The 22,494-nt window shown below is 35.0% G+C and overlaps 3 protein-coding genes across 5 annotated transcripts; all 3 read right to left on the bottom strand.

Annotated features, from left to right (window-relative positions):
* Positions 1-254: 254 nt before the first annotated feature.
* On the bottom strand, positions 255-8,635 carry mgat1a (alpha-1,3-mannosyl-glycoprotein 2-beta-N-acetylglucosaminyltransferase a). 3 transcript variants are annotated; one of them, XM_056473290.1, is made up of 4 exons: positions 8,419-8,635; positions 6,654-6,811; positions 2,732-3,655; positions 255-1,380 (listed from the first exon to the last, which is right to left on the bottom strand). In XM_056473290.1, the coding sequence occupies exons 3-4, from the start codon at positions 3,389-3,391 to the stop codon at positions 682-684; spliced, it is 1,359 nt and encodes a 452-aa protein (XP_056329265.1). In that variant the 5' UTR covers positions 3,392-3,655; positions 6,654-6,811; positions 8,419-8,635; the 3' UTR covers positions 255-681. The 3 variants fall into 3 exon arrangements, with proteins under 3 accessions (XP_056329265.1, XP_056329263.1, XP_056329264.1); XM_056473288.1 differs by lacking the exon at positions 6,654-6,811 and having other exon boundaries at positions 8,410-8,635; XM_056473289.1 differs by lacking the exon at positions 6,654-6,811.
* A 1,961-nt stretch (positions 8,636-10,596) lies between these two features.
* On the bottom strand, positions 10,597-13,562 carry LOC130241490 (uncharacterized). The gene is made up of 2 exons (XM_056473292.1): positions 12,716-13,562; positions 10,597-11,231 (listed from the first exon to the last, which is right to left on the bottom strand). The coding sequence occupies exons 1-2, from the start codon at positions 13,448-13,450 to the stop codon at positions 11,157-11,159; spliced, it is 810 nt and encodes a 269-aa protein (XP_056329267.1). The 5' UTR covers positions 13,451-13,562; the 3' UTR covers positions 10,597-11,156.
* A 752-nt stretch (positions 13,563-14,314) lies between these two features.
* Positions 14,315-20,856, bottom strand: rnf183 (ring finger protein 183). Its single transcript, XM_056473291.1, has 2 exons — positions 20,703-20,856; positions 14,315-15,965 (listed from the first exon to the last, which is right to left on the bottom strand). The coding sequence occupies exon 2, from the start codon at positions 15,912-15,914 to the stop codon at positions 14,967-14,969; it is 948 nt and encodes a 315-aa protein (XP_056329266.1). The 5' UTR covers positions 15,915-15,965; positions 20,703-20,856; the 3' UTR covers positions 14,315-14,966.
* Positions 20,857-22,494: the final 1,638 nt, after the last annotated feature.

Raw genomic sequence — 22,494 nt, 5'->3', positions numbered from 1 at the left:
TATCTATCTGTAGATACTATAGATGATATAGACACTAGACAGACAGATGGATAGATAAGTTTTTATTATAGTTGTATGTGTAAGAAATAAAGAGGCAATTAAATGTAACAAATGTATTTTCCTCCCAACATAACTCCCAGCACACATGTAAAACACATGTAAAATACCACAATTACCCCCCCCCCCCCAAAAACAAAATGCAATCACAGCGCTATAAACCATTCACAAAATTCAATAAAGACAGTACACAGAAATGAATCAGACAATTCCATACATTTATAGGCACTTAGATCGGTTTTCACAGTTTAAAAAAAAAAGTGTTACTTTTTAAAACACATTTTACACTCAATTTCTGTTCCTGAACAAACACTCACTGTGTGAAAAATATGTCAGTATAAGGTTTATTTATTAGCTCTGTCAGTTTAATGATTTGACTAATCAAAATGATCGTATAACTCCTATCATTGAGACAGATGATAATGAAACCTGAGGCAACAAAATGGACTGTTTATAATCTTTGGTATCACGTTCATCCTGAAACCCCTTCAATGAGGTTTTCCATCATAAAGCAGCACAATGATAATTAATCTCATCAATGCTGTGAAGGGAATGATGTTTACATGCAATATTATTTGTTTTAGTGTGCTTTGCACCTTAAATGAGAAGCAGGCACAGCCCACCTCAACTCCAGCTTGGATCATACTGACTCCAACCAGCAGGTGGAGCTAAATAAACCCTTTTCCCACGTAAAAGAAAGCTAACTGCTCCTCTATACCCAGCTCTCGGGACTCCAGACTTCAGGTCGTCCATTACGCCAAGATTGCGAGCCAAACTTTTAAAACTGTCCGGACTAGAATATTGCACCCGAAACGGGCCAGATCCGGACAGTTTGCCACTCTTCAAGTCCTCCAATTTGACAAGTGAAGCAGCGTAAACCTCCTTCTCAAAGCTCTCGTCATATTTCTCCTTCTCTAAATAAGACAGGTCCATTTTTGTAAAAGGCACAAATTCGGTGTTGAGCTTAATAAAGCGGAGGTACTTGTCGTAGAACTGCCCCAAACTCACACCCTTTCGACCGAAGGTTAAAGTTCTGGATATTTCCGGTCTGATGCAGGATCTGTCTCTACGCTGATCGGGGTGGCGCATCCAGTCGTCCCAAAACGAGGCCGGCCATTTTGGCTCAAGCTCAGCCCAGAGGTCTTTTGTGAGCATCCAGCCCAGGCCTGGGAAAAAATCTGTCCTGTACAGGAGGCTTGCTTTTCCGGGGTCTACGAATCCATCCCGGCCGTTGTCGTTCCAGGCAGACACGCACCACAGGGTCGGGTCGGATTTTAACATGGGGTGAAGCGCTCTGAAGTACTCGAAGAAATCAGGGGCCACCTGGTGAAAGGGAACAAATGTAGAGTTAATAAAATAAAAATGGGTTTGTCATGCCAAGAAAGAAACAGTTCATTCCTTCATGAATTATTCCAATTCATGCCAGATTTTCTGATAATCAGTGGTGGAAAAAGTACAGAAAAATCATACTCAAGTAAAAGTACCATTACTTGCCAAAGTTTTGTGCTAGTGGAGTAAAAGTATCTGTTTCAAAATCAAAATCAAAATCTCGATTACGATTAATGATCAATATTTAGCTTATTTATTTTTTGCCCTCATAGTTGACTGATGTACAGTAAATATGCTCACATATCACAAGTCATAGATTTTTGAATGTAGGGTGCATTACTTGATTTTAAAATAATTGAAGGAAACACGCACTATCAACTATCTATGATTATTTATTGAACATCAACATTGAACAACTGAAATTAAAACACACATTGACTAAAACAACACTCATTTTTTTCTTATAAAAGAGTAAAAATAAATAACTTGGGCAGCATGATGGCAACGGTAGGGAATTGGAAAAAATTGACCTAAAAAAATTAGATTGATTTTAGGTTCTGAATGTCGATTTATATTACTTTTCGATTAATCGCCCAGCTATACTAGTACTATACTAGTACTATATAGTACGCTAAAAACAGTATGCGAGCCAAGTGGTATGTTCGAATTCATAAAATTCGAAAAAACAATGGCTGCAAATTCATGAATCCATTTGTTAAATTGAATAATAAATGTTTGCAAAGCGCTGTAATACGTCACGATTAATCACGATTGCAATATATATCCATGCCTAATATCTGATAGCCAGAAAGTGATCAGTTTTTTATAAAATGTTAAAATATTGGTATCTGTCCAGAGACTTGTGTATGTCATGATTTTATTTGAAATTCACTTTAATGTGTGCTATGACTAAAAAAGTGGTCATAAACAAATATTCAAATGAGGTGTTGGCTTGAACCTGGAAACAGTCCATAAGTCACGACTTAGCAAGCGAATAGAAGTGACGCATCTGACACGGCTAAGTCACGTGATGATAACAAATGGCGGATGTTTTATGTCCGAGTTCCATTCATACTCACATTCATACTATATAGAACGTACTTTTCTAATGGTCGAGTAGTAAATTCAAACTTAAATGTTGGAGCTACTGAGTAGTAGGCGATTTTGTACGCAACTGCATGTAATTTTACAAACCCAAACACATTTGTTCACTCTAAAACATCCAAAAATAAAGATGTCTTAACCTTTTAATAGTTGTAAATACTTCTCGTCTACCATATTTTACCTTCAGATTCACAGTTCCTGTAATTTACAACAACAACAACAAAAGGTAAAAGAAATTTACCTCCAAATCGTCCTCCACGACAACAACAGAGGAGTACGAAAAGGTGTTAAAGACCTGGCTGAGGGCCCATTTGTAGTGGCGTGAGATTTTGTAGTAACCCTGAAACTTCTTATGCTGTGGGGGCACGCCGACATCTGACAGATCCGGCTGTTTAATGTGCGTGAGCTGACTGCCGTACGAGCCAATCACATCAGACGTCTCTAGGTGTCCGCAGTCCTGGCTCACTATAATAGGATGAAGCTCGGCAGACGGACGGTGCTCGATGAGTTTATCCAGGCAGCGTTTCACCGTCACGCGATTACAGGCAATGACTAAAATCGGGATGACCACCGGAGCAGATTGTTCAACTTCTGATTTCGGCTTCTCAGGAATCACGCCATCTTTGCTGTCCCACACAGACCAGTGGCTCTGGATCTGCAGTAGGATCTTCTTCTGAGCTGCAAGTTCAGCTTCGAATGCATCAGCTACTCGAATCACTTCATTCATGATATTTCCAAACTTGCCCCCTTCGGCTCTGTGCTCAGTCTCTCCAGGTTGATCCTGGTTATTGAAAGTTCCGGGACTTGAAGGGCGTCTCATGAGGACAAAAAGGAGAACAACATTCCATGCTACAAATATAAAAGCACCACAAATGACAAGAGGACTTCTCTTGCGGAGCATGGCCTTGACACGGGATGGGACAGAGGATTCAGGAAGGAAAATGTGGATGGAGCATTTAGAATAGGTGGGGTTTGGTGGATGGATGAGCAGGAAGAGTCTTGTGGATATTTGAATTTCACATCATTTGCATGACCTGTTTTCGAGGCGTCAAGTGAAGGAATATGTAATGTTGAACCAACAGAAGGGGAAATTGTGGCGTTCCAGGTTTCAGGATTGGGTTGAAGGCCTTTCTGTCCAAAATGGCACGATGACTTTCAGCACAGCCTGTAAAATGGACAAGTTTAACAGTTAATAAAGGAATAGTTCACTGAAAAATTACAATTTGCTGTTAAATTCACCCCAAAATTTTACTTCCGTCATCCTTGACTTTTTCCAAATCTGTTATGAGTTTTTTTTCTGTTGAGCACAAGATATTTTGAAGAACGTTGGGGAAAAACAGCTATTTGACTTCCATAGTACTTCTTTGTTCCTACTATGTACAGTTGAAGTCAGAATTATTAGCCCCCTGTATATTTGTTTTTTCCCAATTTCTGTTTAACGGAGAGATTTTTTTCAACACATTTCTAAAAATAATAGTTTTATTAATAACTTATTTCTAATATCTGATTTATTTTATCTTTGCTATGATGACAGTATTTTATATTTTACTAGATATTTTTCAAGATACTAGTATTCAGCTTAAAGTGACATTTAAAGACTTAACTAGGTTAATTAGGCAAATAAATTGTATAATAATGGTTTGTTCTGAAGACAAGCAAAAAAAATATTGCTTAAGAGGGTTAATAATATTGACCTTAAAATGTTTATAACAAAAATTAAAACTGCTTTCATTATAGCTGAAATAAAACAAATAAGACTTCGTCCAGAAGAAAAAATATTATGGCAAATACTCTGGAAAATTCTGTTAAACATCATTTGGAAAATATTTGAAAAACCTCACAGGACGGTGAATAATTTTTAAAATGTACGTCAATAGCTACCGGTTTCCAACATTCTTCAGAATATCTATAATTATGTTTAACAAAAGTTTTAAATCATTTGAGTGCGATTTAAATTCATTTTCTTCAGTTGAGATTTGTAGTCCTTGGTAATACATATAATGCACTGCCAATAACTTTGAGAGTCAAAAAAACAAACAAATTTGAAAGTTGCTTGGGAAGAAGAGCTAGGGATTTTAATCTCTGAGACTGACTGGGATGAATGTCTTTTATACATTTGTTTAATACAAAGTATTACACAGACTTCACTATTCTAAAACAAAGCTTAGTAAATTCTATCACTCGGTTTTCCCCACATGGGACAAGTGTAAAGCTGCTGAGGGTCCTCAGCACATCTTTTTTGGTCCTGTGTTCAAATTCAGAGTTTTTGGTTGGAAATATTTCAGTTTTTTAATAAGGTTTACGGTTGTGTTTTACTCCCTGAGCCAATGATAGCAATTTTTGGCTGGTCAGATTTTCTGGAGATTCTCAACTGAAATGTATGGTTACCTGTTCAGAATGACATGATCATAGCAAAAAAGTTATCCTTTGTTTCTCTGGAAGAAAAATGTTAGGCCTCTTTTTTCTGACTGGCTTCTTGGACTCACCTCCACTTTACATTTCTAAAGAATTAGATATACCACTTCTGGGAACTCTTGATAAAATGTGTGATCCAGTCTTTTTTTCTAAAACCACATAAAGACTAATAGTGCCGTTTAATTTCTAGAGATTTGTCTTTTTTTCTCCCTCTCTTTATATCCATTGCTGTCTTTTCGTCTTGCTTTATTTTATATTTTGCACAGATTGTTTCATGACAGGTGTGTCTGTCTGTTTCTTGTTTTTCTATGTCTGCAAAAATTATAATAAAAATATATTAAAAAAAACAATCCTATGAACAATTTATCCGTGCTAATGAAAGTTCGCATTACAGACTTTTGTAAACACAGCCTCAGCAAACGCTAAATGTGAATTAAAAAGTAATACTGCTCTAAACAATGGTCAATTTGTTGTGCAGACCTAAAGTTTAGAGTTTACCTAAAGACCTCAGTGTATCATCAAGAGCCAGGGGTATTCATTTTGCCTTGCTTGTATAGGATTTTTTTGCATGATTCTGAAAGTGCTGGTAGTTTTTCAATGCAATGCTTACATTATAGGAGTTTCAGCTAAAAAGTTTCTTTAACGTCCTCCAGAAAAAAAAAGTCATTCAATTTTTGATGCGAGTAAATTAACAGAAAATTGTTATTTTTGTTTAGAATGTCACATCGAAGTAAGGTTGTGAAAAAGTTCATTGCATTTGCAAAAGTTAATCTCCTTCATGTAGTAATGTCAATGTTACAACTTACAGACTCGAATGCAAAGCAAGTTCTTTTGCATTTCACTAGTGCACAATGAGAATTTGTTTGGTGTGAATAAAAAGGTCTTGAATGCAAAACATTAATTTAGTCAAGCATGACTCTCATTTACTTGCATCACAATGAGTGGCACATATTTAAGCATCATAGCATTATTGTAGTAACAACACCAGGATAATATTGTAATTTTTTTGTTAATTGTTTTTTAAATGAGTTTTTATTTTAATATTTCCGATGTTTCTTTTATTTAGCTTGTGTATTTTTGCCATTTTTTTCAGTTTTCAGAAGATTTATTCAATACAATAACCCTGCTACACATTAATGGAAAGTGTCCCTTATTTTCCTAAAAGTAAATTGATACCGTCTCATAAGCACTTCTCTAATGCTAAATCCACATACAGGTGAAACCAATACAACCAACTAAAAACAATGAAGCATGTATGCCAGACCAGTAATTCTGATACAGGGATACATAAAAAACAAGACAACGGCTGTTTCTCAATTCCAAGAGCGCAGAGAACGGACTTGCTAGGTCACCTCGCAAGAATGAAGTCGGGAGGCCGCGAGAACAGAGAACACGTCCAGTGAGAAATGAGATGCTGCGTTCTTCCTGATGGTCACATGACCTTTACGCGTTTTTAACTGAAAATCATTTAAAGATTACAGCATTCATACAACGATTTATTGTTTTTCCCGTTTTCACAATATAGACTATGCATAAAGAATTTACAAATATACGTTGAACAATATAAATTAAACAGATTTTAATATGAATTTCATCAAATAAACTCCTTTAATGGGTTTATGCATTTATATTTAACTTTTTCATAGTAATGTTTACTTTGAGGATTTCATTTAGGGAAACTCCTGAGATAAATAACTTATATCTCTAAACTTTAATAATAAATCTATATGAAATGCTGCGCTTCCCACCTCCAGCCGCAATGACTTCTGGGTCTTCTTGAGCGAGTTCAGTGCTCAAGTCTGCACCGGTGCAACCTCGATATCAAGAACACATCCAGGTACTTTAACACGTCCTCCGTTATTGCGGTCCTGAATTTCTTTGGAATTCTCTAATAGATCAAATGCATCTGAAAAAAAAAGCATGGCTCTTACCTTACAAATTTTGTGAATTTTGTGGAACTCTGTGAAGTGATTGAGGTCCTGTTGATTTTATATTCGCGCATTAATTCAGTTATAAATTGTGGCACGCTCCCTATATTGTTTACCATGCTACTTTGAATATTGGGCCAGAAATCACATGCAAATAAATAAATAGGACATTTATTTATTTTAATGGGTAAATATTATATTCACAAATGTACATTTTCTTTATCATTACCTAATTTAATTTAGCTACAATTTAATTTATATTAATAGACTCAAATTGTTTACTACTTTACAAAATGTTTACAGCAAAACAGTGTAAAAATTTAATTTTATAAGGACTTTGTAAATATTATTTAGTTTGATAGTTTTGCCTCTGTAATATGGGCCGGTTTAAGATTCTGACAGTTATGATAACCTTGGATAAAAATATCACGGTTTCACTGTATTGTGATTACTGCTCTAAAATAAGTTCTTTTAAAATATCTAGGTTAAAAACTATTTTTGCCCGCAGTGAAAACACAATATATTTTATTTTAAGAAACATTTCAAATATTTTGGCTTTTGATATCTTTCTTTTTTGTGAATATAAAGTAAAGTCACTGCACTGTTCAGGTCTATAGCATGCTTGTATTTTGGTGTATAAGTGCATTCCTGAATTGTGGGCAGACCGGTAGCTTCTGATTTGGATAGAGGTAAAGTTGATTTTATATTCGCACATTCATTCATTTAGAAGTCTCTATATTGTTTACCATGTTACTTTGAATATTCGATCAGAAATAGCATGCAAGTATGACTAATAAACAACATTAACACGGTTTATTTGACTGTGAACAATGTTGTTCTTTGATAGTCATTGGCTGCTAATATGATTTCGCTATTTAGAATTTGCAAATAATACTTTTATGAAATAATATTATTAAGGGGAAAGTCTAAATGTGTGAATATAAAACCAACTTTACCTCTATCTGATTTGGAGGGTCCTATTACTGTAGATAATGTTGCCCTAAAAATCTTAACGAAATACTCATGAAAAACACATTAAAAAATATCATACATCTTTGGAACGGTATAACAGAAATTGTCAGCGGTTTCAAAACCTTGGAACCGGTTACTGTCCCATACTCTGTACCCTGTTTTTATTATATTATTTTAGTACTATTTACCTTCTTTTATCTATACATTTTATTCATTGTTTATTGTTGTAATTGATATCATCCATTGTTATGGTTAATATGATTGGATTGTATTGTTAAAACACAATAAAAAATATATAGAAAAATACATAATATCTTAACTAATTTAGCTTCTCAAGTAAATATATCTTATATTAAGTATAAGTATGTTTAGATCAATGTAATGAATAAAAAAAGATATGTTTAAAACACATTGTCCCAACAGTATTCGCAAACACAGTATTGCATTATCCAGCAGGTTTTTCCGTCGATCAATAATCTCACCTGTAGCTTCTCAGCCCTTCTTCAACCAAACCTACCTAACATTAGCACACTAAACAAATCAGTTTCTAACCCATGCGAATAGAGGATTTTAACCCAGGTTGTGTAAAATAATGTCAACATACCTGACTTACATGAGTCAACGCGCGCTCACACTCTGACATGTTTTCCGTCTTCTTTACTCTGTCAGTACACCCATACTTCCGTTGCTTTCCAGAAAATGTCCCATTTCTGCAACCCAAGTCAGTCGTTAAAATATTACAACGACTAGACGTTAAATAATCGATCAATTAAAGCGCAGTAAACTTCCTGCCTTCGCTTATACCCTTCAAGAATGTAAGAGTACTTGACTTCCGGGTGGCGTCATTTTTCGGAAGTCCCGCCTCCTCCCGTCACTTATAAGGAGCTGTGTGTGTGTTTACCTTAATGAGGACATACGTGTACATAATGCGCGTTAGCAATGTGGTCGTCGTGGATTGGATTTCAGGAGAAAATGGGCTATAAGGCCTCGTCGTGATTATGCTTATCCCGCGACATTTATTAGCCGTGATGATCTACTTACAGTGGAAAAACAGGTGTCCGCCTCAATTTAGGGAAGCCAAGTGCGGTGTGCTAAACATGAATGGGAAGTTATAGTTTTGAAATAGGCACACAGCTATTTTGTATACCTTAATATGTAGATTGTGAGTTTGAGTTTTAAAGTTGAGAGTTTTTGACCGAGTTTAATATGTGTGACCCTTTAGAAGTGGGGTGCCCAAACTTGTTCCTATAAAGGGCCAAAAAGCAGACTAGATTGAGGGCTGTGGGCCGAATACATATGTGTATTTATTCAGAAATATTTAAAAATAACTAGAAAACGTGGCTTAAATCATGTTGACTAATGCAGGATCATTTTCAATATTTTATAATGAACTTATTACAGTAAAACATAATCCCATTTAAAACACAAGTTCAATGCTGAATACACTAGTCGAGCTTACTTTGATTTGCTTGCTGTTGTCTTACGCATCTGTCAAGTGACAGCATTTACACAGTCTGATTCATTTACAGTATTTAATTGAGTCATTTAATTTCATTTATTCATTAGCTTTTCGGCTTAGTCCCTTTATTTATCAGGGCTCGCCACAGTGGAGTGAACCGCCAACTTATCCAGAATATGTTTTACGCAGTGGATGCCCTTCCAGCTGCAAGCCATACACTCTCATTCGCACACATACACTAAGGACTATTTAGTTTACCCAATTCACCTAAATCACACCTATAGTCTTTGGACTTGTGGGGAAACCGGAGCACCCGGAGAAAACCCTCACGAACACGGGGAGATATGCAAACAGAAATGCTAACTGACCCAGCCGAGGCTCAAACCAGTGACCTTCTTTCTGTGAGGCGACAGCGCTACCCACTGTGCCACCACAGCACCCTCACCCAACTACCTCCCCATCATTCTCCCTTTCTTTTCAGATGGAATGGCCAAATCAAAGGTTACCATGGGCCAACTTTGGCCTGCAGACCCTACTTTGGGCACCTCTGCTATAGAAGAATCACATTTTGAAAATGAAAAGTCATCTTGTTTCACTCAGAAACATGTTAAACCAAAAGTAGAACAACACACATTCATATTGACGATCAGAAAATGTAAATATTCATTTAGGAGTGTCACTGGTCTTAAAAAATGTAAATCAAGTAAGTTTTCCATTTTGATAACCTATTAAAAAATCGGTAACACTTAAAAAATGCCTGAATAATGATGTATTAATATGTAAACTAAACATTATTACCTACCTTAATTACGTGTTAGTACATGTTGTTAATTAATGTATTTATTAACATTTAAGTTTAAGCTATATATAACCAACATGAATTCATGAGCTGTTAATGTTGGACCGTGGTGTAAACCGAAGCACCCCAAGGAAACCGACGCGAACGCAGGGAGAACATGCTAACTCCATACAGAAACGCCAACTGACCCAGCCGAGGCTCGAACCAGCGACCTTCTTGCTTTGAGGCAACAGCACTACCTACTGCAGCACCCTATGATAATATATGATACTTGAAATGATATGCTATGCAATATTTTATAATTATATATTTTTATGATCTCATATTATGAGACATCTTTTTTTTTAGTTAAACTGCACTTAATACCACTGTTATTTAATTTAAATTGCACACGGAAAATAATTCTGTGAATAGCTGAAAGATTAAAAATGACTGTAAAATCATTCAATCAATTAAAATATCAGACACTTAAAGTTCTCCTTGTTACCTTTCTTTAAACTCAAATCATCCTTTAGAAATCCCATCTGATTCAGTTTTTGTTAATTAGCAAGAGTGCTATTTAATGAATATCAGGACTTCTGCGATTTGGCCACTAAAACAAGTGGTCTGTTTATTTACAGACCAAAAGTCAAACATGCACTGCAGCATTGATTTCCTGTCCACTTAACAGCATTTCTTATCTGTATGTTTAAACATAAAAACAGCTACATAATCACAAAGGCTGCTTGTGTTCAGCACATTAGCAATTTCTTTATCCCTAAGAGGACATTCAGCTGCGAAATGCTGCCAAATCAAGCATAAAGTCTATAAATACAATGTAATTAAGTGTAACAATAGTTTACAGTTTACATCCTGTCAGGCATCTTTTGAACAAGAATCTGTTGATGACATATTAAAAGTCTATATTTAAAGACTACTGAAGCAGGCACTTGCATTTAAAATAAACTAATAAAAATATACAATTTTAAATGTAATTTGATGCAGAATTCAAAATGGGTGTCTTATGTTTGACATCTGTATATTTATGAAAGTGCGTCTGTGTGAACTGTGAAGTGCATGTCATGCAGAAAGTCTTTATCAGAACATTCATTCCTCAGGTTTGGCTCCTCTTAGGCTGGTCCCTAAAATGTTTAGAGGTACATCTGAAGCATCCGCTTGACTCATCACACTGCAAAACAATAAAATAGGAGATTTAGAATAGCATCATCATTTATAAAGATGTTTGCAAACAGCAGTATTCAGCTTTGGGTAAAGTTACTTTTAAATGGAATCTATTACAAGCCTATCTTAATCGCTAAAAAATAGCACAATACATTTTTTCACATTATACTTTCCTTCAAAAAAACTTTTTTAAAGTGACTTATGATTTTAATATATAACTTTTTAAAGTAACTTTACCCTGGAATGTATATAAATTGACTAAATATGCTATAGTAAATAAAATACAGCATAATTTAAAGGTGAACCATGTGACAAAATACTGAAAATATAGTGTAATTGAAACATAGTAAAGTGTATTATAGCCTACTGTATGACATTATGTTATTTAATTCTACAGCACACTGTAGTATTAACTGATAAACTGTATTTAACAGGCCACTGCAGTATACTTTAGTTTTTACTAGAGTAAACTGTGGTGGTGTATTGTAGTATGATATATACAGTTGAAGTCAGAATTATTAGCCCCCCTTTTGAATTTTTTTCACTTTTTTAAATATTTCCCAAATGATGTTTAACAGAGCAAGGAAACTTTCACAGTATGTCTGATAATATTTTTTCTTCTGGAGAAAGTCTTATTTGTTTTATTTTGGCTAGAATAAAAGCAGTTTTTAATTTTTTTTAAAAACCATTTTGGGGACAAAATTATTAGCCCCTTTAAGCTTATTTTTTCGACTGTCTACAGAAAAAAACAACATTACACAATAACTTGCCTAATTACCCTAACCTGCCTAGTTAACCTAATTAACCTAGTTAAGCCTTTAATTGTCACTTTAAGCTGTATAGAAGTGTCTTGAAAAATATCTAGTAAAATATTATTTACTGTCATCATGGCAAAGATAAAAGAAATCAGTTATTATAAAGTTTTTCAAACTATTATGTTTAGAAAATTTGTTGAACAAATCTTCTCTCCGTTAAACAGAAATTGGGAAAAAAATAAACAGGGGGCTAATAATTCTGACTTCAACGGTGTGTGTGTATAATATATATATATAGTTGTAGAGAATTACTTGTTTTTTGTTATATACAATATAGTTGTTGTACCATGAAGTATAATTCAAGTACTTTACTACGATTCAAAAACACTGTAGTAGGCTATTACTATAGTATTTTTTCACGTTGGGAGTAATTTTATTTAAGAAAACCATGCTATTGTTAATTTTGAATTGCATGCCCTCACATAATCTATTATTATTAGCTCAAATTACATTATAAAACAATTAACATTGTTATTATAACGTATTGAGGTCAGTTGTGCAATTCACCTATTTGCCACTAGATCTTGCAGGTAACCTATTTATGTATTTGTAACACTATAAAGTTAACTTTGGGTTTACCAGAAATAGCCGGAGTCACTTTAAGGTGGAGGTGTCATCTATTCTGTATAGAATTACATTCCTGTGACCTCTTTAACCCACATTAGTGACAACTTACATCCGGATGAAGCTGGTTCATGTTCAGTTGCGTCCGCACGCTGTCTGCCACTGCAGTAGTGAAATACATCAGCGTATCCCTCAAAAAACACAGCAATCCATGTGAAAACAACGAGTTTATATTAGTGTGGTTCAGTAAGCTCATACTATGAGCGCAAACTACACAAATACGACAAGTAATGTAAGTTTTGTGATCCAAGTTTTGTTTTCGTAACGTGCCATCCAGGGGAAGAGGTAAAACGTTATAAGATTGAGATTTGAAGGCAGAACTATAGTCCGACATATGTTTCGTCTTTAATACTTTGGCAGTTAACATTCTGCTGTCAGTCTTCGGGGTGTTTTTGACGCCTTCACTATTTCTGAGCGAAGTTTTCCCCCAACGTCCCGTTTGAGAAAGTCGCGCGGTCGCGGACAAAACTCCTGGAATGTCCACTCGCGTCCCGTTAAATATAAGTCCCCGAAAATAAACCTTGAGCGAATCTCCGTGTGCCGTCATCCCGAGCCCGTACCCCGCCGCCGGAGGCCGCTTCTTGTTCGGTTGTTTTCGGGCGAGGAGGTTCCGCTGACAGCGTAGAACCGCTGAGAGGGCTGAAGCGGAGGGCGTCGAAGCCATTGCAGATGTGCTTTTGAGACTCCAAACACCAATAACTCCAAATGAATTCGTTTGTATGGCGTAGAAAGGGGGAAACGAGACCCCAGCATGCAATTTTGACTGGGAAGCGTTGAGTTTGATCATGTGGAGAGTCTTCCTACAAACTTGCGTCAGGTCGAGGGGTGTTGGTTATTCAAGTGTCCTGCTGTGGGGACGAGCGTGCACTTCACATGCCCCCCTCGTGTACACGGTGTGAAAGTTGGTTATTTTTAAAAGCATCATATGCTTTCATTACTATAGGCAATACTTTTTGTGAAGTAAGTACTTTTTCGGACTGTACCTAGCTCGTCAAATCTGTCAGGCGTTTTTAAACACTTCTTTTCTTCATATATAACGCTTAATACTTATGATTTGGGCTATTTTCTGTTCAGAAATCACGAAGAAAAAAGCTCGAGCGGTAGTAAATACTATACGCTAAGTTGAACCATAAAGTGTACTATAGCCTAGTAGTATTTACAACACCGGTAATGAATGTTAAAGCACACTGCAACACTGTCTTGAACTAGTATACTGCAGTAGCATCCTTCACCTACTTATAGATCAGCAGTTTTTGAAATACTCGAAACAGCCTGTCAACAACAACCACATCATATTCAAATTCACTTAAATCTCCTTTCTTCCTCCTGACGCTCAGTTTGAACTTTAGCAGACTTTCTTGACTTTCTGTGCCCAAATGTGTGTATTGGAATTATTTTCATCCCCTTTTAGTTTGTTATTAAAACTATTTAAGGTAGGTTACTTTCATTTAAGATTGTTTTGTGCCCGCAACAGGGCTTTTTGTTTTGTTCATTAAGTTATATCACCTATGCAAGTTTTAACTCTTATTTATGATAGTAAACCACTGATACACATGAGATCTTATGTTTATGCTTCATTTAAGGATTTAGAAGGTGACAAGCTATGCATCAGTCTATAAAGACACAAAGCAGATGTTTCCTGTAACAGAGGTTTCATTTTCCTTTTAGACATGGAAGAACATTTATTTTGTATATTATTATTTTCACTGTGACATTTCCCTGTTTGTGCATGTGATTAAAAAACTATGAAAATACATTATGTGCAGCACAAGTCAAAGAATAGTACACATGTATTAAATGTGTTTCCAACATGACAAAGAACATTTATGAGCTTACATTTGTGTTGTCTTGTACAGTTTTAGAAGCATATTTTTTGCATTGATGAGGTGTCACATTTTTATCCTTCGATCTTAATACCGCAAACCATAGAGAAGTAGCACATTCAGGTGCATGAAAAATATACAGTTCTTTTATAAGAATAAAGTACAACATTTTCCAGCCCTAACGAAACAATCCCCATTGATTCATACTTTTACAATACAGATCATTATAGGTCAGAGTGGATGTCATCGTTCCATTGTTCCCTCTTGCTCTTAAAACAACTGTCTGCATATATCTGTGCTCAACAAACAACAGAGTGCATCACGTTCAAGTTTTTCCAGTTAATTCCTATGGAGTCTGCCTGAAGCATCTCAGACAAAAGCAAACAAAAAGGGCAGTGCTGTATACAATGCAAAAGCTTCCAAGAATCTTGTTTTGCTATGCAAGTCATCCTACCCAAGTGTTTTGAGTTTCCTCATCCCTCAAGGCGAAAAATCAGCTTGAACCGCACTGCTTCCAGTTTGGTTCTGTAATGGCTTGGTAATTGGTCTTTGCAAGTTAGGCATCACCACAAAGGTGAAGATGCCCACCATCATTAGAGCCACAGTGATGGCGATAATGGCTGCCACTACGGCGTAATAGCACTGACTGGAGTACATTACCCTCCTCATGCGACCCCTCATTCTGTTTGGAGGCCTTCCCACGTTGATCATAGTCGCCTGACCGAGACCTTCCTCCATAGTTCCAATAGCATTACTTCCAGCCTGCTCCTCTTTCTTCTTCAACACCGGCAGATTTAAAGTGGTCTTAATGGAGTTGTTTGGTGGAGGATTCTTGAGGACGAGTTTGCCCTTGCTGCGCTTGAAGCGCACAGAAAGCGCCCTTTGCATTTCACTTGGAAGTTGCCGAAAAATGGCTTCGTTATTTAACAAATGTGGCAGGTCTCGGCCATGTCGGATTTCTGTCACCTCTCTACAAATTGGACAAGTCAGAGTTTTGATCTCCGGAGAGTTTACATTTATTCGAGCCAGGCATTCCAGACAGAACGTGTGTCCACAAGAAAGTAACTTTGGGGTTTTGAAGACGTTGTCGAAGTTGCAGAAGCATACGATGCACTCAGTGTCTTGCAGGTCGTCTTTGGGACGCTCCGTCTTTTGGTGTCCAGGCTCGGGGTTGTGGCCTCGCCTCCGCCCCTCCTCGCTGCGTCCCCGCTGTGATCTTCCTTCATCTCTTCGGTCCCGTTCTCTGCCTCGGCTGCCTTCACGCCGCCGGTTCTCCGTGTCATTGCTGCGGCTTCTCCTGATAGGCTTGTCAGCCCTATGTCGCTGCTCTGAAGTTCCCAGGTTTAAGCTGCCCTTGCTTTCAAGCTTCGGCTTGACGTTGGACCCTTTTCTGCTGCTCTGTGGTTTCTCCCTCCTGTCACCCATCATAGAGGTGTACGAGCTGATTAACAGTAAAGTGGAAGTGCTGTGCAGAGATGCCTGTGGGGGAAGATGGAGCAATACAAAATCAATTAGAAGTACAACTGATAGTGTAATTGAGAAAAAAAAGGTTCCAAAAGTGGGCAACGTCATAGGAACCATTTAGGGCAGGGGTGTCCAAATTCGGTCCTGAAGGGTCAGTGTCCGGCTGAGTTTAGCTCCAACTTGCTTGAATACACCTGACAGGAGGTTTCTAGTATATCTAGTAATAGCTTGATTAGCTGGTTTAGGTGTGTTTGACTAAGGTTGGAGCTAAACTCTTCAGGACACCGGCCCACCAGGGCGTGTTTGGACACTCCTAATTTAAGGCAATATTAATATTAATCAGTAATTAAAGACAATGAGATACAGTATGATTTAAAGTCCAAAAGCAGTGGTTTTATGAAGAACCTTTAACATTCTTGGAAACTTCACATTCTACAAAAGGATCTTTATGGTGGGAAGACATTCTTTAAAATATATATATTAAAAAAACTGTTGTTCAGACTAAGAAACAAGTTTTTTCAATTGAAACAACAAGAACAAGTTGGTTCTTTCAATCACTGGTTCCCAATTCCAGTGCCCTGACATTTCATCCTACCCATCAGATTATGCTACAAACACTGTATTTGAATGTTTCTGGGGGTTAGGGATTAGGTAGGTTAGGGCAATATTACAGCTTCATATAACACTTCCCCACATTAAAATTTACACTGGGAGCAAAATCTGATGGGTAGCATATTGCGTCATCAAAATGTGCTTCCTACTTTTTGAATAAGAGGTAGGACAATCAGTCAAAGTAGGATGAATTGACAGAACACCAATCCCCGGGACCCCTTGCCCTGTAAATTTTGTCTCTCTCTCTTATTTAATACACAAGGATCCGTTTATGTTAATGAGCTGATGATCTGAATCAGGTGTGTTAAGTAAGGAAGACATACAAAATGTGCAGGGTGGGCGGTCCCGAAGACTATAACCGGGTACCACTGATTTAAAGAACAGGTCACTCCAAAGTTTTCCAAAGAACCGAAATACTTCCTCTATAGTATCGATATATATTTTTGAACCTTTAAAGTGTGTGTGAATTGGAAGTTGATGTAGAGTTTACTTCAGTATGTTTATATGCTTCCAACGGAAATCGAATATTGAGTTGTGGGCAGAGTATTTTTGTGAATCATTGGCAAGAAGGCCGTGGTTAAGAATATTGTGGCTAAAACTGTCAACTGACGTCAATAGAGAATGACCGCCACTCCAAAATGTAGAAGCAAATGCTTAGACTTTGATTGAAGATCAGCAAAACAATTGCAGTGATTAATTGTTCACTTAAAGAATAACAATGTGTGCTAGCAAAATAAATACAGTATATTTTGATTTCACACAGACTTGGAATTTAAGGGTTGTTCGTAGAACCATCAAAGCCAATAAAAAGGCTATATTCATAACACAACAGAGACTTAAAGTTCTGAATGACTTTAAGAGCTTTTTCCTTGCATAAGAATGAGCTTAGGTCACCAAAGTTTACAAATATGTAACTCAAGGGTGGAGACTGCAAACTAAATTGTACCTTTAGCAGTCAAGTGGAACGAGAACACGAGTTTAGTTGGTTATGCAGTAGTTTATATAGCTTGTTTTTCCATTTAATTCTGTTATAAGCCTTGAATGGCTCTGAGTTTGCCCCAACGGTTGTCTTTCACAATTGAAATCATTAACCCATGCAGGGCTATTCCTACTCTATCATATTTGGTGGATATTTGATGCTAGGAATTCCAAACATGATTAAAACTTTACACAACCTACTACATGCACTCTGCCATTCAACGTTTGGATCTAGTTTTGGGTCCCACTTTACTACTAGGATCTTACATCAAAAAATAAGTGTAATGTACTTATTGTGTTTAAATTGGACAATATCTTTGGTGCAATTGAAATGGGATAAGGGTAAAGTTGGAGACAGATTTGGTGGTATGAGTAGCCTTAAGGATGGGCTATGGTGTAATGGATGGCACCTTCAAAAACTAAGGTGGTTTTTATGGCATAAAAGCTTGATGCATTACATACATTGTCAAAATCTTTTGGTCCCAACACAAACTGATTAAGGTAACTTAATTGTTTTTACAAATTTAAGTAAATTGAACATAAAAAATCAAGTTGTCCCCCCAAAAAATCTTAAGAATTGTGTTTTCAAATCATTTTAAGTAAGTAGTTTAAGCAAAATAATGTTTTTGAGTGTATGATACTCAACAAAAAGCAAGCCTTTTCCTCAAGATTGTTAAAATACAATGCCTGAAAGCTCAATATACCCTTGCCAGTTCTTCCATTGCCTACTATTTCATGTCAAGCGTTCATATGTTAATATCTGGTTACATATTTTGCGATGCTCAGGTAACCTCGTGCATTCGTAAAGCGCACACTACTGTTCTTATTTGCATAATTATGCTATTGATAACACTGAACAAACTCGCAAGCCCTCTATCGTGTACACATACAATCAGCCAACAATAACATTCACCAATCTGTTAAACGTGACAGCTATTAACATTTGAAACTTCCTGAAACGTCCATACAGTGGTTATTATTTTGTTACTGATCAAAGTGCGTGAACATTACAAGAGACTGAAGTAGTTTATGATCACCCGTTGCTGAATAAACACAACATTGCATTCGATTGTAAAATCTTCCAAGTGCTAACTAACATTTAAATGGATTGTTTTGAAATTAAAGCAAACTTTGTCTGACTGTGCTGGCACGTAAACCAGAATATCAAGGTTTACAGTGAGGTGCCAGTTTCATTCTGTATGCTTATGGTTAAGCTTTAACTGAGTCACGGCAAGATGGAATTTCTAAAAAACAAAACGTGACCTCAAAATGAATGATTAATAAACACAATGAGTCAAATAAATGTAAAAAAATCCAGGTCAAGTTTGAAATCAAAATAGTCCTTTACTTTTTGTACTTCTGTGTTTCTGCAACACTATCTGCTTTTATCAAAACATTTCTTAATTTCTTAAATATAATTCACAAGCAGAACCAGTTCTTCTTCAGAACGCATTTGTTTGTTAGTATAATTTGGTGTAAATGACTTCCCAAACTTAAACGAATACACACACACCCACGGGTTTGACACAAACCAGATCTAGTCAGTTGAGACCTGCCACAATAACACACCCTATTTATGCGAGAGACACATGTGAGGCACATCGTCACACTTTTGTTTTTTTATATTATTTTGCAGGAATTTCTTTCTAGCTTTGTTTATCAGGCTAATTATAGCATAAATAGATTGACATCAACTGAGATTGTTTTATTAAATTTAACACAAAATTTATAGAAAAAAATAATAATAATAAATTAATATATATATAAAAAAATATATATATAACTAACTGATAAAATATAAAATCAATAATAAACAATAAAAAATCTATCAAGAAAAAATGTATTTATTTTATTTATATATATATATATATATATATATATATATATATATATATATATATATATATATATATAATTTTATATATAATTAAAGTCAATAATGAGCAATAAAAATAAATCTAGAAAAAATAAAAGAAATATAAAAGAAGAAAGTGATTAAATTATATATATATATATATATATATATATATATATATATATATATATAAATGATAAATATTAAATCAATAATGAGTAATAAAAAATATATAAAAAAAATCTAGAAAAAATAAAAACAATATATAACGATAACAATATATAAATAAATATAAATGATAAACAATAAAAATATATAAATGATACTTGAAAATTAAATTAGTAAAAAAAAAAATCATATATATATATATATATATATATATATATATATATATATATATATATATATATATATATATATATATATATATATATATATATATACACATACATACATACACATATATATACATACACATACACATATATACACACATACATACACATATTTATATACACACATACATACACATATATATATATATATATACACACACATACATATATATATACACACACATACACATATATATACACACGTACATACATATATATATATATATATATATATATATATATATATATATATATATATATATAATATGTATATATATATATAGTTGAAGTCAGAATTATTAGCCCTCCTGAATTATTAGCCCCCCTGTTTATTTTTGTTTATTTGTTTATTTTTTGCCCCAATTTCTGTTTAGCGGAGAGATTTTTTTCAACACATTACTAAACATAATAGTTTTAATATAAACCATAAAATCAATAACGAGCAATAAAATAAATCTACAAAAAATTAAATTAGGAAAAAAATGTAATCAGGTAAATATAATTTTTTTTAAATCTGAAAAAAAAAAATATATATATATATATATGTATATAAATGATAAAAATGATACAAAAAATGCTTATTATATCATGAAAATATACACAAAAATTCTGAATGAATGTTCTGGATAACAGAATTTACAAAAAAAATAAAAAAATAATCAGTGTGTTTTGAGCTACTGAAACTAACATGCAAAACCACTAATAGATAAAACTTTTCTCCTAAAAAACATGGTCAATATATATTATTATATAAGCCTATTATTGACATGAACACCCCCTTAACATTTGTATACTAATGACTACTTAACTCCCAACATTTGCATGCTGAAGACACATTACAGAAGTGCACATCCTTAAAAAGTTAAAGTGATTTTACAAGTGAACTAAGAGTAGAAAAACCATGCAAACTACCTGAGCTGAAGATCAGTTGAGCCCTGATGTTTTGGAGTGGCTCATTTTTCCCACTGTTCATCCAATAAAGATGTGAAATGTATTCAACCCGCTCTTCATTCTGACTTCCTCAACCCGTTCGCTAGGGTTTTCATCATCAGTTAGTTAACATAAGCCATGTGTCTCCACCTCTTCTGTGTGTGTTTCCTCTCCGCCTTCTTCCCGCCTGTCATACCTGCTAAACTTGTCTTGCTGCCATTTACAACAGTCTGAATGCGAGGAATCCAGTGACTAATGTACATATGCTTTATTTTTTCCATCATCTCTGCTGACCTTGAATGAAATCCGGTTTAATTATTGCTGGAAAAAAAAGAAAGATATCGGTCATGCAAATATTAATAATAATATAATAATAATAATGATGATGATGCATAATGGTCAATGTGATTGGTAGAATACTTACCAGAACAAGTCGAAAACTAGTCATAATCCAAACCTAAAAATGCGCTTTACATTTCTAAAATGTTTTTAAAAAGTATTTTTTTCTGCTTTATATTAATATAGCACTAAAGGTTATTTCAGTGACCAAAAAGCATGTTGAATTCTCGAAATCATGCAATGTATTTAATTTAACAAGAAAATAAATAAAAATAAATACAAAATCTATATATTTTCAGGGAAGTTTTACGTTCTTCTTCAAATTCTGTTTATATTTTCATAAGTGCTGTACAATATTATACTTTTTTTCCACTAATTCTTAAACTCTTATTATATTTATGTTAACCCACAGTTTGACCGTGTCAAATGTTTATATCACCATATAGTGAGACGACAAACACTAAAAATACCACAAGCATCACGCATGTTTGACTCTGTGTGTAGTAAACATATCCATGCTATTCATTCGCTCAGAATGTGCAAACTTTCTGACCCACATTGATCCTGAAGGGCCAGCCTAAACACCTGCCGGTGACCTACACACACCTGCAGCTTCTCCACGATGGATGTCCAGTGTTCTTTAGCCCTCGGCACTTAGACTGCAGCTCTGCAAAAGGAGTTTGGCCAGAGAAGAATTGGTCATGCCCAACTGAGCCTTCTCTTAAGGTTTTTTTTCTTTCACTTTTGTCAATTGGTGAAGTTTGTACCTCGCCACTGTCGCACTGGCTTGCTTGGTTTGGGACTTGTGGAGCTGCGCATTGATGGATTTGCTCTTCAGTGTTTGGACTTTCAGCAGTGAAATTTAACCACGCTGACCTGAACTAAACTTAATTTCAACTCTGAAAACTGGACTGACACAGTTTCAGTGTGCTACAACTTCTATGTTAAGCTGCTTTGACACAATCTACATCGTAAAAGCGCTATAGAAATAAAGATTAATTGAATTGAATCTTATAATTATATGGTATTTTTTGCAATGTAATATCCCAGGTGATAAAAAGTGCACTAACGTCCACAATGTACTTAAAGTGTTCTATATGGATGAACTTAAAGTCTTCTATTTTCGGTGCCTAATTTTGTACTTAATGTACTAATAGTTAATCTTTAGTACTATTAAGTGAACTTACAATAAACTAAGTGTACTCAACTGTGCTATTTTGACACACCATCAAGCTGACCTAAAATAATATCTGTATTATAATACTGTACAAATAAATACACTTATTTAATAAATAACAATAATACATTCCCAGATTAAAAAGTAATACACTAAATATACATTTGTTAGTCCACCTAGTGCACATTTCATAATGTACTTATAGTGCTCTATTGTCAGTGACTAATTTTGTACTTAATGTGATAGTTAATCTGTAGT

Source organism: Danio aesculapii, chromosome 15 (genome assembly GCF_903798145.1).
Source record: "Danio aesculapii chromosome 15, fDanAes4.1, whole genome shotgun sequence".
Lineage (NCBI taxonomy): Eukaryota > Metazoa > Chordata > Actinopteri > Cypriniformes > Danionidae > Danio > Danio aesculapii.
Note: the sequence above shows the minus strand (reverse complement) of the source record. Positions and strands in the feature narration are given on the sequence as shown.

Bases quoted from the DNA above. Each gene is read 5' to 3' on its own strand.
- LOC130241490 (XM_056473292.1), bottom strand. From the start codon at position 13,450: ATGATCAAACTCAACGCTTCCCAGTCAAAATTGCATGCTGGGGTCTCG. The intron at 11,232-12,715 runs GTAAGTTGTCAC...ATTGTTTTGCAG, and splicing joins TGAACCAGCTTCATCCGGAT to TGTGATGAGTCAAGCGGATG.
- mgat1a (XM_056473288.1), bottom strand. From the start codon at position 3,391: ATGCTCCGCAAGAGAAGTCCTCTTGTCATTTGTGGTGCTTTTATATTT. The intron at 1,381-2,731 runs GTAAATTTCTTT...CCCTTTCACCAG, and splicing joins TCGTGGAGGACGATTTGGAG to GTGGCCCCTGATTTCTTCGA.
- rnf183 (XM_056473291.1), bottom strand. From the start codon at position 15,914: ATGATGGGTGACAGGAGGGAGAAACCACAGAGCAGCAGAAAAGGGTCC.